Source organism: Trachurus trachurus (genome assembly GCF_905171665.1).
Source record: "Trachurus trachurus genome assembly, chromosome: 1".
In the NCBI taxonomy this organism is placed as follows: Eukaryota; Metazoa; Chordata; class Actinopteri; order Carangiformes; family Carangidae; genus Trachurus; species Trachurus trachurus.
In genome coordinates this window covers 21,262,367-21,276,931 of record NC_139891.1, presented here as the reverse complement: position 1 = coordinate 21,276,931, position 14,565 = coordinate 21,262,367, and the positions used below count along the sequence as shown (strand labels likewise).

Below are 14,565 nucleotides of genomic sequence, written 5' to 3'. Positions count from 1 at the left end.
TATTAACAATATATTATGATGTCAATTCACAGCAAAATTCATGTTAAATGGAGATCAATGTTACTTCAGTCATTTGTATACTCTTCATACATATATATTGGGTTTAAACTACTGATTACATGTCAACAACAACTTAGTGTTAATATGTTCAGGTCTAATATGTTGGGGGTCAAATGTGATGTGATATGAAATTACCTGTTTGTCCACATGGTGTCAGTGTTAGAGATTTGAAGCAAATCATCACTCTTACTTTCCACCAGTGGACCGACTCAATGTTTCAGTATCATTGATCCCGATCATCCAGTATAGACCCAGCTGACTACAATGAGTGCTGCTGTCTGAATTTAAAGAGTGACACACACATGTCCAACCTCTTTATAACACACTTCACTTCACATTATCCACATGATATCCCAACGCAGGAATCACAAGGTAAAACCATCACAGTATGGACAACAAATCGCCACAGCTGACAAACACAGAATGGAGTGTGAAAGACAATGTTTATTGAGACTTGACGGAGCATTACCACGTCTCATCACATGAAGCTCAGCTGATTGAACTGTGTTAGATGCAGGGAAACGGGAAGGAAATGGGTCTGATGATGCGTCGTCACCCTCAGAGGAGCCAGTATCTCAGATTTCACATTCCTCTGCGTTATATAATGAGGCCGACTGACCGACTCCTGTAGTTGTAGTGCATCATCCACTGTATAAGTAACAAAAGAGCTGTATAATGGTGTGTGTGTATTAGTACAATACAGTCTATATGAATCAATATTCCAATAAAATACTCTTTGAAACTGAGTTTGTAGAGTAGAGTAGAGAATACTTTATTCATCCCTAGGAGGGAAATTCAAATTGATACTGTGTGTGGTTATTATCTCCCTTTGCTCCTTTAACAGCACAAGGTTATTGAAGTTCGTATTTGACCCTTTTCTGAGTTTTGCTAAGATATATTTCTGGTTTAAGCATTTTACATCTTTTCTCTTGGGTCTCTCTCTGGACGCTGCCTGCTTTCTGAGAGGTCTATTAAAAATAAAGCAGATTTTGTGGTCTTGCCCCCTACCATCGTGTTTCACCTAAGTATTTTACTGGTGTTCATCTGACCTACAACTGCAATTCACAGCTTGGATTATGACCTGTTAAAAAGTGTTACAGAGAGCATCGATGTTCTCCTCTTCACATGAATAATCTGAGCAATTTGGGTTTGAAGAACTGCGCCTTGCTCTCGTCCATCAGCGTCGCATTCTCCTGAGCTCCCATGATGGTCTGGTGGGCGTCGTCAAACAGCTCCTGTCCAATGGCGGCCTGGACTCTGTCTCGCCATGCGCTCAGCTTGGGTCTCCCCTCAAACACGTCCAGGCCAGAGCCCACCGGCTGTAAGGGGGACAGAGGAGGGTGGAAAGGTGGGATTTTAATGTGAAAAGTTATATTTTTTTCATTACAAGTGATGGTCACTAGTTACAAGAGTGAACTTTTCAAAAACCAAACTTTAGATTTGGTTGGAAATGCATAACTACAGTCTAACAGGCATTAAAAGGATAGTTCACCCAAAATTCAAATTTCACTCATTATCTACTCACCCTCATGTCGACTAAGGGCTGGGAGAAGTTTCAGAGTTGTCCCTGCCTTCTCTGAGTTACAGGGGGTCTCGGCGTAGCAGTGCATGTCCATATAACGGTTGCAAATGGATACCACTTTTCTTCGTAACAAAAAGACACACCAAAAAACATCCAAATACCTCCATGCTGCTCGTATGTAATGTCCGTCTTGTATTGAAGCCCTGAAATGCGAAGTCTATATTTCAAGCTTGTTTGCAGCGGAAGCTCCTCTTCCTGGTCCCGAGCACTATGAAGGTATTTGGATGTTTTTTGGTGTGTCTTTTTGTTACAAAGAAAAGTGGTATCCATTTTCAACCGTCATATGGACATGCAGTGCTGCACGGAGCCCCGCTGTAACTCAGTGAAGCCACGGAGGACTCTGAAACTTCTCCCAGAAATTTCAATTTTGAGTGAACTATCCCTTTAACACAGGAAGTGTTGAGGGCGGAGCTAAGAGAGGGGCTGATGAGTTCAGGCTGTGTGGGGGAGAGAGAACTGTCTGTAACCTTGAGTACTGTGATGTTGAAACAATCTGTCTAAATGTAGAATATTTTCAGTGTTTCACCATCAGCTAAATTCCACTCTGTTTTAATGGGAAGATAAAGCACCGAAAAATACAACCCTGTTTCCAAAAGTTGGGGCACAACACATTGTCATATTCTTCACTAATCTGGCTGCCAGCAACGTGTACCTGCATGACCTCCACAATGGCGACCAGGTCGGCCAGTGAAATCTGATCTCCGGCAATGAAGGGTCGGTCCTGGATGAACTTTTCCTCCATCATCTTTAGTGAGGCGTTCAGGTCCTCCATGGCTGCGTCTAGCTTGTCCTGCGGGACGTCCACACCCAGCATCTTGGGAATCAAAAGCTACGGCACAAACACAAAGACCTCGATCACACTACACAGCTCTGAGAGTTCAGAAACTTTTACAACACAGAACACAGTAAAAGACAGTGTCAGATATCAAACAGCAGTTGCTGTAAACAACCAAGAAGAAGAGGCAATGCCATTAAAGTTAGTTATGTGCTGATTAAACACATTTATCTTGATGGAAAGTTTAAACCAGTTGCTACTATTCACACAATCTTTTGTTCTTGAAACAAACTGATGTTTTTTGAAGGACATGAATTGATACAAAAGGCTGAACATATCATTTTACAAGTGTTTCTCCGGAGGGACGTCCATGGAAAGCAAAAAAATGCAGTATTTCACCCCTCACTTCCTGAAACACCCAGAGAAAACAAAAGTCTGAGTGTTTAGCTACTGGCCGGGAGGACGCTTAACTCTTTCCTCACACATCACAATGGCGCTTCACCTCAGCACTGGAGGACAACAAATTTATAAATTATTATAAATAATTAGTATGATGTCACATAGATGTCATTTAAGACGTAAAAGATAAAAATGAAAAAAAAAAAAGATATTGTTTAAAATGGTAATTTAAGGGAATGTGTCATCTGTAACTTCATGTCTTTTGGACATCATTTAATCTTCCACTTGCTTCACTGTTCACATTTTGACCAGGGGAGCCCACTTTTGCATGCTGTTATATTGTTGTGGCTGTGTAAAAATGGCCAGTAGGCTATGTGCTGTCCCCCCCCCCCCCCCTTATTACCGTGGGAGAGTGCAATCATCCATTCCACCAAACAACTCAGAACAAGAGTGAATATCAACAGGAGAATATTGCAGTGGATTTTGGCACATTTTTTGGGGCGCTTCCCACATGTTTAGCTGTGTTGCTCATTCCACCGATCCTTGCAAGTTGTACCTCGTCGTAAAGGTGATTAATCAGGCTTTCCAATCATTTACAATTATTCTACTCAATTTATCATAAAACTGCACAGTTAAATCAGTGCAAAGTGGCTCTATACTGTTTTAACTTTAGAGAGTGTTTCTTTTCACAGCAGTGTCACGGCTGAGATGCTGTTTTCTGTTGCACATGTACCATCTGGAGACAGTGACATACAATCTGGTAAACACTGGCACTTGAGAACAAGACATCATAAGTAAGTGACCATACCCTAAGCCAGAAAATCCTGGATCCATGAAAACGGACGGCCGCGTGCTGCCATGACAGGTACTCATTGACTCGAGCGCGCTGCTGGAGGTCAGCTGGGTACCAGAAGTCTGGAGTCTTGAACTTTTCAGCCAGGTAGAGCAGGATGGAGATGCTGCAGAGGGAAAGACACCGCAACTGAGCACCACCAAGGACACACAACTTCACACAGACAGGACACATAACCGAGGAGCAGTGCTCACCTCTCAGCCAGGCAGAAGTCTCCATCACGCATAGCAGGCACTTTTCTTATCAAGTTGATTTTCCCAAACTCCTCTTCAAAATGCTCGCCTGAAACAAACATACAGTACAACTGGGTTACAGCAACAAGACATGTTTTTTCCCCTCCAGTTGCAGCACTTCAGATTCTGTGAAAGACCTCAGTCTATTCAGATGTCAGCAGTGGAGGCGCCAGAGTATTTTTTTCTGGTTCAACTACGGTGGGGCTAACCCATATGGTGGCGGGGCTCAAATAGCTAAATGCCAGAATTTAGCTGTGAATATATATCTAATAAAACAACACCCTCCTACCACAGCTAGAAACATGCAAGCACGCACACACACAGAGAGAGAGAGAGAGAGAGAGAGAGAGAGAGAGAGAGAGAGAGAGAGAGAGAGAGATTTTTTTTGATTTTTAAAACCAAACTTTAATTATCAGTCCATACTATGTCACACAACTCTATCAAATTCAATCACACAATTGCGACAGAGCAAACCAGGACATAATCAACTGAGCAAATGACAACAACAGAAAAAGACTCAGAACTTCAGGACTAGTGAGTCCTCCTGGACCGAACACAAAACACCATTCACAGCCCAGGTCTTCACAAAACCCTCTATTTGGCCAGTCAGCTTGTAGAAGCTGAACTCCACCCTCAGCCGAGCTGCCAGCATCCCCGTTACCATAGCCACCACCTCCTGTGACCCCTGACCCCTCACCCTGTTCTTACGTGTTTTCCAAGTGACTAGCTTTGATAACCCTGAGATGTAGTTGATGAGTGTGTGTGATGCCTTCTTCCTTGCAGAGTAGCGTGGCCCGTAGATGTATAAACAGAAAGTGAAGTGCTCCCCTAACCCCTGCACCCAGCCCTGCAGCAGCCTGAACAGAGGCTCCAGTCTGGGACACTGGACAAACAGGTGTTGTAATGTCTCAGTGTCGGAGCAGAAGGAGCAGCTGACCCCCGTGCTAGGATCAAGGTGTGCCAGATACCTGTTTGTAGCTATGGCCCCATGTACAATCCTCCACTGGAGGTCGCCCGTCCGTTTTTCAACGGGGGGTTTGTACAGGGACCGCCAACAACCTCCTGGAGAAGAGCCCCTGCCAAAAAACTCAGTCCACCTCGACACCTTCAGCTCGGCCAGAGAGCGCAGGCCTGCCACCTTCAGGACGATGTTGTACGCCTCCTTTCTCCCCAGAGACTCCAGGTCTCCCAGCTGTGGGGTCCTCAGAGAAAGCAGGAGGTCCTCCTCCTCACGCCACTGGCCAACAGCAGGAGAAACCATCAGGGCAGGAAACACATATTCATGCTGCTCATCCCACTGGTCCAGAACAGTCCGGTCCTTCACGAACCCCCTAAGAACCTCCGGCAGGGACCCACAGACCTCTGCCACCAGCCTGTGCAGCACTCTGCTGGACCTAATGCTGAGTCGCTCCGCCAAGTGAGGGATGGAGGTCCTTAGGAGGTGACCCAGCTTCACGCAGCCTGCCTCCCTCAGTCTGATCCTGAGGCTGTCGGAGGACAGGACCCCCGAAGAGATAAAACTGTTCCATAGCAGAGGTTCTTCAAAGAGCCACATCCCAGGTGTTAAAACAGCCTTCCGCTGGAACGTGAAGACCTGCGCCGCCTCGAGCACCGACTGGTAAAACGGTGTCAAACCAGATAAGTCCACTGAGCTGAGCTCAAGCAGAAACAGATGTTTATCGTACCCGAGACGACCGGCCTTCCTCAGCAGCAAGCAGGCTGTGTCCATCCACGGCAGACCAAAACTGTACAGCAATCTCTGGGCCGTCTGCAGCCTGAAAGCCGCGACCCGCGCCGCGATGTTCACCAGGCCTTGTCCACCCTCATGTACCGGCAGGTGCAGCACCGCTGATCTCAGCCAGTGGTGTCCCGACCAGAAGAAATCCACCATCTTCTTCTGGATGGCTTCGACCAGGCCCCTCGGTGGCTGCAAGACCCTCAGCTTGTGCCAAAGGGTCGAGGCAACCAAGTTATTGACAATCAGGACTCTGCCCCTGTAGGAGAGCTGAGGGAGCAACCATTTCCACTTAGACAGTCTGGCACACACTTTCTCCATCACACCCTCCCAGTTCTTCTTCTGAAACTCCTCACTCCCCAGAAACACCCCCAGCACCTTCATGCCCTGCCTCCCCCATCTCAGGTTCCCCGGTAACACCGGTGCCCCTGTTTCCCCCCATGACCCCAACTGCAAAGCCTCACTTTTCCCCCAATTCACCCTTGCTGAAGCAGCTTTGCTAAAAAGATCCAAGGCATGTGTTATAAAAGACACGTCTCCCTGATTCCGAATAAAGACATTAACATCATCAGCATAGAGAGAGAGAGAGAGAGAGAGAGAGAGAGAGAGAGAGAGAGACACACAATCTCTGTGTGTATGAGAGAGAGAGCTCATTATGAGCTCCTGAGGTTGATCTCTTTTTTCTGTTTTAAGATGAGATAAACTTTCAATTTTGTGTCAAATTTTGAAGAAGATACACTTTTAAAGCAATTACCTCCCTGAAAGAAGAAGAACGGAAAAGAAAAAACCAAAGAAAACTTGGAGAAATCCATCTGAACTGAGGAGTCCAGCAAAGAAGTTCAGCCAACTGCCAAACTGACAGTGAGTCAAACAGTCCTGAAGACAACAAACAGAGACCTGACAGAGACCAAGAAGAGGGACAACAACCAGTAACTGAAGTGAGTGATAACACCAGAGGAAGTATAACCTGAAAAAGGGCTTACAAAACAAAATAATAACTACCAAACTAATTTAAGTTAGTTTGTAGTTAATGCTAACAGCTAGCCAACAAGACAGTAAGCCATAGCAACGGTCACTAAGGAATTGGAACACAGCCATGCAGCACCAGCAGAGTTCCAGAGCCTCAGTCACAGACACCCTGCCATCCATAGACACAGCGCAGGAGGCTGTTCCTCTCTTCTACCCACAAGAGGTGAAGAATGAAACCAGCAGGAAGGCCTATAAGCAGAAGGTTATGAGGGAAAGGCCAGAGACACTCTTCTCTGACTCCTATAAGACTGGAGACATCAGCAACTTCATCTTCTTCACTGAGCAGCCACTGGCATGGCACTCTGCTATCAGGAGCCACTACCCCTCGGTGAAGAAGGAGGGCATCTGTAACGGATGGAAGCTGAAGATCAGAGAAGCAGAGGACCCAGACTTCCCCATGACCTCAGTCAACCTCTACAAGAACGGGACCGTCATGGTGCAGGGGAACCTCAGGCAGTTTGAGCTGGACTTCCTCCTCATCAAGGAAAGAGCTCAGCTGGAGAAGACCACCCCGCCTGATGACACCCCCACCCTGCCAGACACAGACACCACATCCACCCCCACCTGCCCCCCTGCCGACCAGCCCTCTGAGAAGAGTGAGCCCCCCTGCTCTGAACAGACCCAGGACCCCCAGCTGACCGCCACCATCACCGACATGAAGGTGAAGTTCAGTGAGCTGGAGAGAGAGCTGGTCCAGCTGAGAGAGCTGATGAGCCATCAGCCGAGCCAGGAGGAGGAGAAGACCTGCAGCCTCAGCACAGAGCTGAGCAGACTGAGACAGGACAGAGACCAGGACCAGACTGAGCTGAGCAGACTGAGGACGGAGATCAGAGAGCTGCAGCAGCACCAGGAGAGACACATGGCAGCGCTGAGCGCTCTGACAGAGGAGGTGAAGGAGCTGAGAGAGGAGAGAGAGAACACCAGGACAGAGCTGGCCTCTCTGTCACAGAAGCTCCAGGACAGAGACAGAGACCCCCCAGGCCTGACAGGACAGCTAGACCCACACCCAGACCACAACCAGGACCCTGGAAGCTCCACTCAGAACCACCAGGACCAAGAGGCCCCACCCACTCAGAACCACCAGGACCGAGAGGCCCCACCCACCCAGCAGCTCTCTTCTAGTCCACAGACCAACACTACACCCAGACCCCCCCCCAGCCCTCTGGTGGACTCCACCCCTCGTCCATCCAGTCCGGCGCAGCAACCAGACATTGTCATCCTCATCGACTCCAATGGAAAGTTCTTAGATGAAAAGAAACTGTTCCCCAACCACAACGTGTCCAAACTGTGGTGTCCAACCAGCCGCCAGGCCCTGGAGCTGCTGTCGGTGGAGCAGCTGGGCTCCCCCAGCCACATCATCATCCACACCGGCACCAACGAGCTGAGGACGCAGCAGGACAGAGTGTCAGAGTCCCTCAGAGGAGTCATAGAGAAAGCCTCCAGCACCTTCCCCACCAGCAGAGTGGTGGTGTCCACCCTGCTGCCCAGGAGAGACTTCCACCCAGACACCATCCACAGGATCAACAGCAGCGTCTCCAGAGACTGTGTCCTGAGGCCCAACGTCCATCTGGCCCACCACCCCTCCCTGGACATCAGCTGCCTCTATGACAACGTGCACCTCTTTAAAAACATCGTCTCCGTCTTCGCCCGGACACTGAAGGACGTCGCTCTCAACCGAGACCAGTCCACCCCCCGCAGAAGGAGCAGCTCAGCCCACAGCCCCCCCAGACCGCCCCCCAGACCACCCAGACCTCCCAGACCTTCCAGACCTTCTCCACGTAGACCCCAGGGCAGCTACGAGCCCCCTCACACCTACCCAGAGCCCCTCCTACCCCCAAGAGCCCCACCCCATCGCCATCACCAGGAGCCAGGCCCCGGCCCACTGAACTACAGCCAGGTGGTGAGGAGAGCAGCAGACCCCCCGCCTACCCTTCCAACCCCTGCCCCCACCCCTACACCCCCACACAGCCAGCTGAGAGACATCCAACACATGCTGAGCCTGCTCTGCTCCCACCTGATGGGCCAAGTACAGTAGACAATCATATCTATTATTATTTATTTATTTGTTCATTTTTAAATATTATTATATTATTAGATTGAAACGAATACCTAAAATGCATTAGAATTAATCTCTTCATTGGCAGTAGGATTGGAAGTTTATCTCATTTTAACACTGAATGCATAATTTGAGTTTTATAGTTAATGAATTCTAAATCGTTTGTTATTTCATGTTGGAACATCCAGGGTCTGAGGTCCTCGGCTTTTGGCCTTAAGAGCAGGACCCCAGACTTTAATAGAGAAATAGAACAATCTGATATCATTGTGTTGCAGGAAACTTGGAATAGAGGAGACATGCCCACTGGTTGTCCTCTTGGGTATAGAGAAGTGGTTTTTCCATCCACGAAACTTAAGAATGTAAGCCAAGGCAGAGATTCAGGGGGGATGTTGATCTGGTACAAGGCAAACCTCACTCATTCAATAGAGTTCATCAAAAAAGGAAATTTTTCAATTTGGTTCAAAATAAAAAAAGAGGCTGTCTCCACAGACAAAGACCTATTCCTGTGCACAGCCTATATCCCCCCATCAGAGTCCCCTTACTACAACGAAAACACCTTTACCATTCTGGAAGACGAAATCAACTATTACCAGACACAGGGAAACGTGCTGATCTGTGGTGACCTCAACGCCAGAACAGGCACAGAACCTGACTTAATAAATACACATGGGGACAAACACATACCTGGCCAGATCAACATCCCCCCTCCTCCACATCAGCACAGAAACAATCTAGACAAAACAGTCAACAGAAATGGGAATCAACTGCTGCAGATGTGTCGCACGCTGGGTCTGTACATAGTCAACGGTCGGCTTCGAGGGGACTCCTTTGGTCTCTACACATACAGCTCTCCTCTTGGCAACAGCACAGTAGACTATAGTATTACAGACCTAGACCCCTCCTATCTAAGAGCATTCACCATCAGCCCCCTAACGCCCCTATCAGATCACAGCAAAATCACCCTGTACATTAAGAAGAGCCCAACAGACCCCCATGTAGCAGAGCCCAGCAGACTCAACCCATCCAAACAGCCTTATAGGTGGACAAGTCATAGCAAAGATGACTACCAGAGAGCCATCGGGCACCCAACTATCCAAATGAAGTTGGACCATTTTCTCTCCACCTTATATCCCCACAATAAAGATGGCCTCAATCAGGCTGTTGGGGATATCAATGACATATTTGACAAAACAGCACTTCTGTCCAATCTGAGCAAACCTCATCATCACAGTTCAAACAAATCTACTCATGAAAAGTGGTTTGACTCTGACTGCAGGTGTCTGAGAAAAACACTCCGTAAATTATCCAATGAAAAACACCGGCAACCTGACAATCATGAGCTCCGCCTTCGCTATTGTGAATCATTGAAATTATACAGAAAAACACTAAGCACTAAAAAGAAGCAACACGAACAGCAACTCCTCGAAGAAATTGAAGAATCCATTGATTCAAATAATTTTTGGAAAAAATGGCATTCATTCAACAAATCACACAAAGAAGAATTGGCAATTCAAAATGGTGAAATTTGGAAAAAACACTTTGAAAATCTATACAGTACAATCACTCCGAATTCAGCCCAAAATAATCTGCTAAACAAATTAGAAACTCTTGAATCAGTCGTTAAAGACAACCAAAACCCATTAGATCATGAAATTAGTGAAGAGGAGCTACTGACCAAGATCCAGGCCCTGCAGCCAAGGAAGGCAAGTGGACCGGATCGCATCTTAAATGAAATGCTTCGGTTCGGCAGCCATAAAATCAAGACTGCCATACTGAAATTATTTAATATCATCTTGAACATCGGTCATTTTCCAGACACCTGGGGCCAAGGGATTATCACTCCAATCCATAAAAGTGGAGACAAGTACGAGCCCAACAACTACAGAGGCAAATGTGTCAGCAGCAACCTGGGGAAGTTGTTCTGCAGCATCTTAAACAGCCGTCTGCAAAACTTCCTCAGTGAACATAATGTCCTGAGCAAGAGTCAGATTGGATTCACTCCACAACACAGAACCACTGACCACATCTACACCCTCCACACCCTCATCCAGAAACACGTCCACCACAACAAAAACAAAATCTTCTCTTGTTTTGTAGATTTCAAGAAAGCATTCGACTCAATTTGGCATCATGGTCTGTTTCTGAAACTACTAGAAAAAGGTATTGGGGGAAAAACCTATGATATAATCAAGACAATGTACATAAATAATCAATGCGCTGTAAAAATTGGAATCATGGAAACCGACTTCTTCCCCCAAAGTAGAGGGGTGAAGCAGGGCTGCAGTCTCAGCCCCACCCTGTTCAATATTTATATTGATGATTTGGCCAAATCCCTGGTAGAGTCAGACATCCCTGGTCTCACCCTCTCTGACACTGAAGTCAAGTGTCTACTCTTTGCAGATGATCTAATCCTGCTCGCTCCATCTAAGGAGGCTTTACAAAAGCAATTAGATCATCTGCAAAAGTTCTGTCAGACCTGGGCCCTGACCATTAACCTGGACAAAACCAGAGTCATGGTCTTCCAGAAACGACCCAAGTGTCAGAAAGACCAACACAGGTTCCTCCTGGACTCTACAGACATACAACACACACACAGCTACACATACCTCGGATTAAACATTACAGCCACAGGAAATTTCAATCTGGCCATTAACGATCTGCGAGACAAGGGCAGAAGAGCTTTCTGGTCCATTAAAAAATCCTCATGTATTGATATCCCTGTTAGAGTCTGGATGAAAATATTTAAATCAGTAATTGAACCTATTATACTATATGGTAGTGAGGTGTGGGGTCCTCTTGTAACCCAAGACTTTGAAAAATGGGACAAACACCCGATCGAAAGCCTGCATACCGAGATTTGCAAAAACATCCTCAAAGTCCATAGGAACACCCCCAATAATGGATGCAGAGCTGAATTAGGCCAATTTCCCCTTTTAATTCGGATCCAAAAAAGAGCAATAAAATTCTATCAACACCTCAAAGCCAGCGACCCCAACTCCTACCACTACAAAGCCCTGCAGTGCCAAGAGGAGAGCAAAGACAGGAGTCCCCTCAGCCAGCTGGTCCACAGGCTCAGCTCCACCAGCACCGAGCACCAAGACCACCCTCACACAATCCGGCCCCACCAAATTATAGAAAAACAAAAAGACAATTACATCAACTATTGGACATGCACAACCAAATCCCAAAGCAAACTGCAATGCTATTTGGCCCTAAACAAAGAATACTCCATGGCAGATTACTTGAGTTCAGTAACTGACCCCAGACTGAGGAAAACCTTGACTATGTACAGACTCAGCGGCCACAGCCTGGCTATAGAGAGCGGCCGCCACAGACAGACCTGGCTGCCCAGAGACCAGCGCCTCTGTCAGCTCTGTCCACATAGACAGGTGGAGACAGAGCAGCACTTCCTGCTGCACTGTGACGCATACACACACATCAGAACACAGACATACACTAACATCACACTAACAACACCCAACTTCACCCAACTCTCAGACCAGGACAAATTCTGTCATCTGTTAGGAGAACAAAGAGCCACTGCTCTAGAAGCAGCAAAATATGTTTGTGCCTGTCACAAAAAGAGAGATGAGCTGCTCAACATGAGCTCCTCTATATGAGCAGCTGCTGCTGCTCCTGTTGAGTTTTACCTGCTAAATGATATCTACACTGTTTGTTCATTAGTATCATCTGTATTATTATATTATCTGTTTATTTATTTATATTGTATGTGTTATTTTACCATTTTTGTAATGCTTTGGCAATATTGTACTGACAGTCATGCCAATAAAGCTTGTGAAATTGAAATTGAATTGAGAGAGAGAGAGAGAGAGAGAGAGAGAGAGAGAGAGAGAGAGAGAGAGAGTTTTGGAGAATGACTTAAAAACATGTAATACTACTACTACTACTACTAAAAAGTAGGCTACTTAAAAACAGGATGATTAATTTATAGCCTATAGGTTAGAGTAATGAGTGGTGACACGTGCTATGCTGCTGCTATTTTTGTTCTGTTTTCTGTATGTTTGATTGTCTTCTTTTTTTTTCCTCTTTTCTTTTGAGGAGGAAGGAAGTAGGGGAGGAAGAAGGGAAGAAGGGAAAGGAGAGGAGAAAGGAAGGGAAAGAAAAGGAAGAAGAAAGGGAAATCGAATCAAGCAGCTTCTCTCTTTTCACTGTTTTGTGATTGCTTATTTCTTTTATTAATAAATAACAAATTGTACATTTTAAATTTTAAATTTTTATTTTTTATTTTTTAATTAATCAGAGTTGTAACAGGGTAGGTGTAATAAGCTATGCTTCAGCCTATGCCTTTTCGGTCCAAATTTTCTTTTTCTGTTTACTTATTGTTTATTCTGATTGATGTTTTTCTTTATTTACTTTTTTCTTTCTGGTTTGTTACTTTTCTTTTAATGACATGTATTGACTGAAATAAACTAAACTAAACTAAAGAGTAGTTAATAGTCAACAGCACAGCAGGTGAATCTGAGTGAAAATAAGACATAGATAAGAGGCGATGAGACCAATATGAGATCAGAGGGGCCATAAGGCACTTTGACACACAGTGTCCTAAAGCCACACAACAGCCAAGAGTCTAAACACATCTCCAACAAATTAAATATGCAGCAAGCAGGCAAAACGCTTAGTGACAGAGTGACAGTTGTCATCGCAGCTGCGACGCGCCGCGGTGGTGCTCTGTACTTTCTTGTTTGTTTGTTTTTTTCTTGGTTGTTTTATGGTAAGGCTAACACAATTTTTTGATGGGGCTATAGCCTAACCAAGCCCCACCCTGGCGCCGCCTATGGATGTCAGTTATCTGAGACTTCAATCTTTTGAACATGAAGCTGAACTGATGAACCAAAATGACAAAGGGGAGAGAGAGAGAGAGAGAGAGAGAGAGAGAGAGAGAGAGAGAGAGAGAGAGAGAGAGAGAGAGATGTTGTTATTTTACCATTTTTGTAATGCTTTGGCAATATTTTAATGACAGCCATGCCAATAAAGCTTGTGAAATTGAGAGAGAGAGAGACGCCAGTGGCATAAGGAGTGAGCAGGTTGACATCAGTAAACTAGGAGTTCACACCGACTCTGAGTTTTCCTCTGTGTCAGTGTGGCCGTGAACTCACCGTCCTTCAGAGACACCTTCTTGAACTCAAAGGGGATGTTGTTCTTTTTGGCGAAGATGTAGACTGAGCGACAGGGCTGAGACAACAAGTCCAGGTACAACTCTAACGCCATGGCTGCTTCTGCTTCACACACCGATGGAAGTTTTCTACTGTGCTCTACTTTTCAGGCTGAAACCGCTACTATACAAGTCTGCTTCAGGCTCCGAAGACCGGTTGGCAAAGAAAAGATAGTTCACGTCCCCTCCTTTCTCCTCCTCCTCCTCCAGCGGCAGTTTCCTATTGGTTTGGGATAAACCAATGACACTCCGCATACTCTGTCAGAAGCAGGAATTACATTTGAAAGATTTTACTCAATTTCTTTTTAATTTCTTATCTTTTCTTTTGTGAATAATTGGGATCATTTTACCAGTTCTACAAATGAAACCACCATGTGAGCAGTTTGAACGGCCTCAGACACATGGAGAAGTCACAAGGCAGAACAGCTTGAAATCACTGGTTTAATGATTAACAGTCTCCACCAGGAAAGACACTTGTGACTGACTTTCATAACAATCACTGTGATCCTCTGAAGTGTACTGAAGCAGAAGTAGGCTATATTTAAAAAAAAGTCAAGGCGTCTCCAGGCCATAGACAGAGGAGGAATGGCTGAAGAGTGAATCCTCTTGCTCCAAGTCTGTACTCTCTAAAAAATATCAGGCACTGAATAGGCTGGATCAATCTGAGGGG

The 14,565-nt window shown here is 45.9% G+C and overlaps 1 protein-coding gene across 1 annotated transcript; it reads right to left on the bottom strand.

The window, feature by feature from the left end:
* Positions 1-486: 486 nt before the first annotated feature.
* Positions 487-14,059, bottom strand: LOC310987602 (glutathione S-transferase theta-1-like). Its single transcript, XM_083973931.1, has 5 exons — positions 13,840-14,059; positions 3,864-3,951; positions 3,625-3,775; positions 2,295-2,471; positions 487-1,379 (listed from the first exon to the last, which is right to left on the bottom strand). The coding sequence occupies exons 1-5, from the start codon at positions 13,949-13,951 to the stop codon at positions 1,182-1,184; spliced, it is 726 nt and encodes a 241-aa protein (XP_083830057.1). The 5' UTR covers positions 13,952-14,059; the 3' UTR covers positions 487-1,181.
* Positions 14,060-14,565: the final 506 nt, after the last annotated feature.

Bases quoted from the DNA above. Each gene is read 5' to 3' on its own strand.
- LOC310987602 (XM_083973931.1), bottom strand. From the start codon at position 13,951: ATGGCGTTAGAGTTGTACCTGGACTTGTTGTCTCAGCCCTGTCGCTCA. The intron at 3,952-13,839 runs GTGAGTTCACGG...TGTTTGTTTCAG, and splicing joins GAAGGTGTCTCTGAAGGACG to GCGAGCATTTTGAAGAGGAG. The intron at 1,380-2,294 runs GTACACGTTGCT...TCCCCCTTACAG, and splicing joins CCATTGTGGAGGTCATGCAG to CCGGTGGGCTCTGGCCTGGA.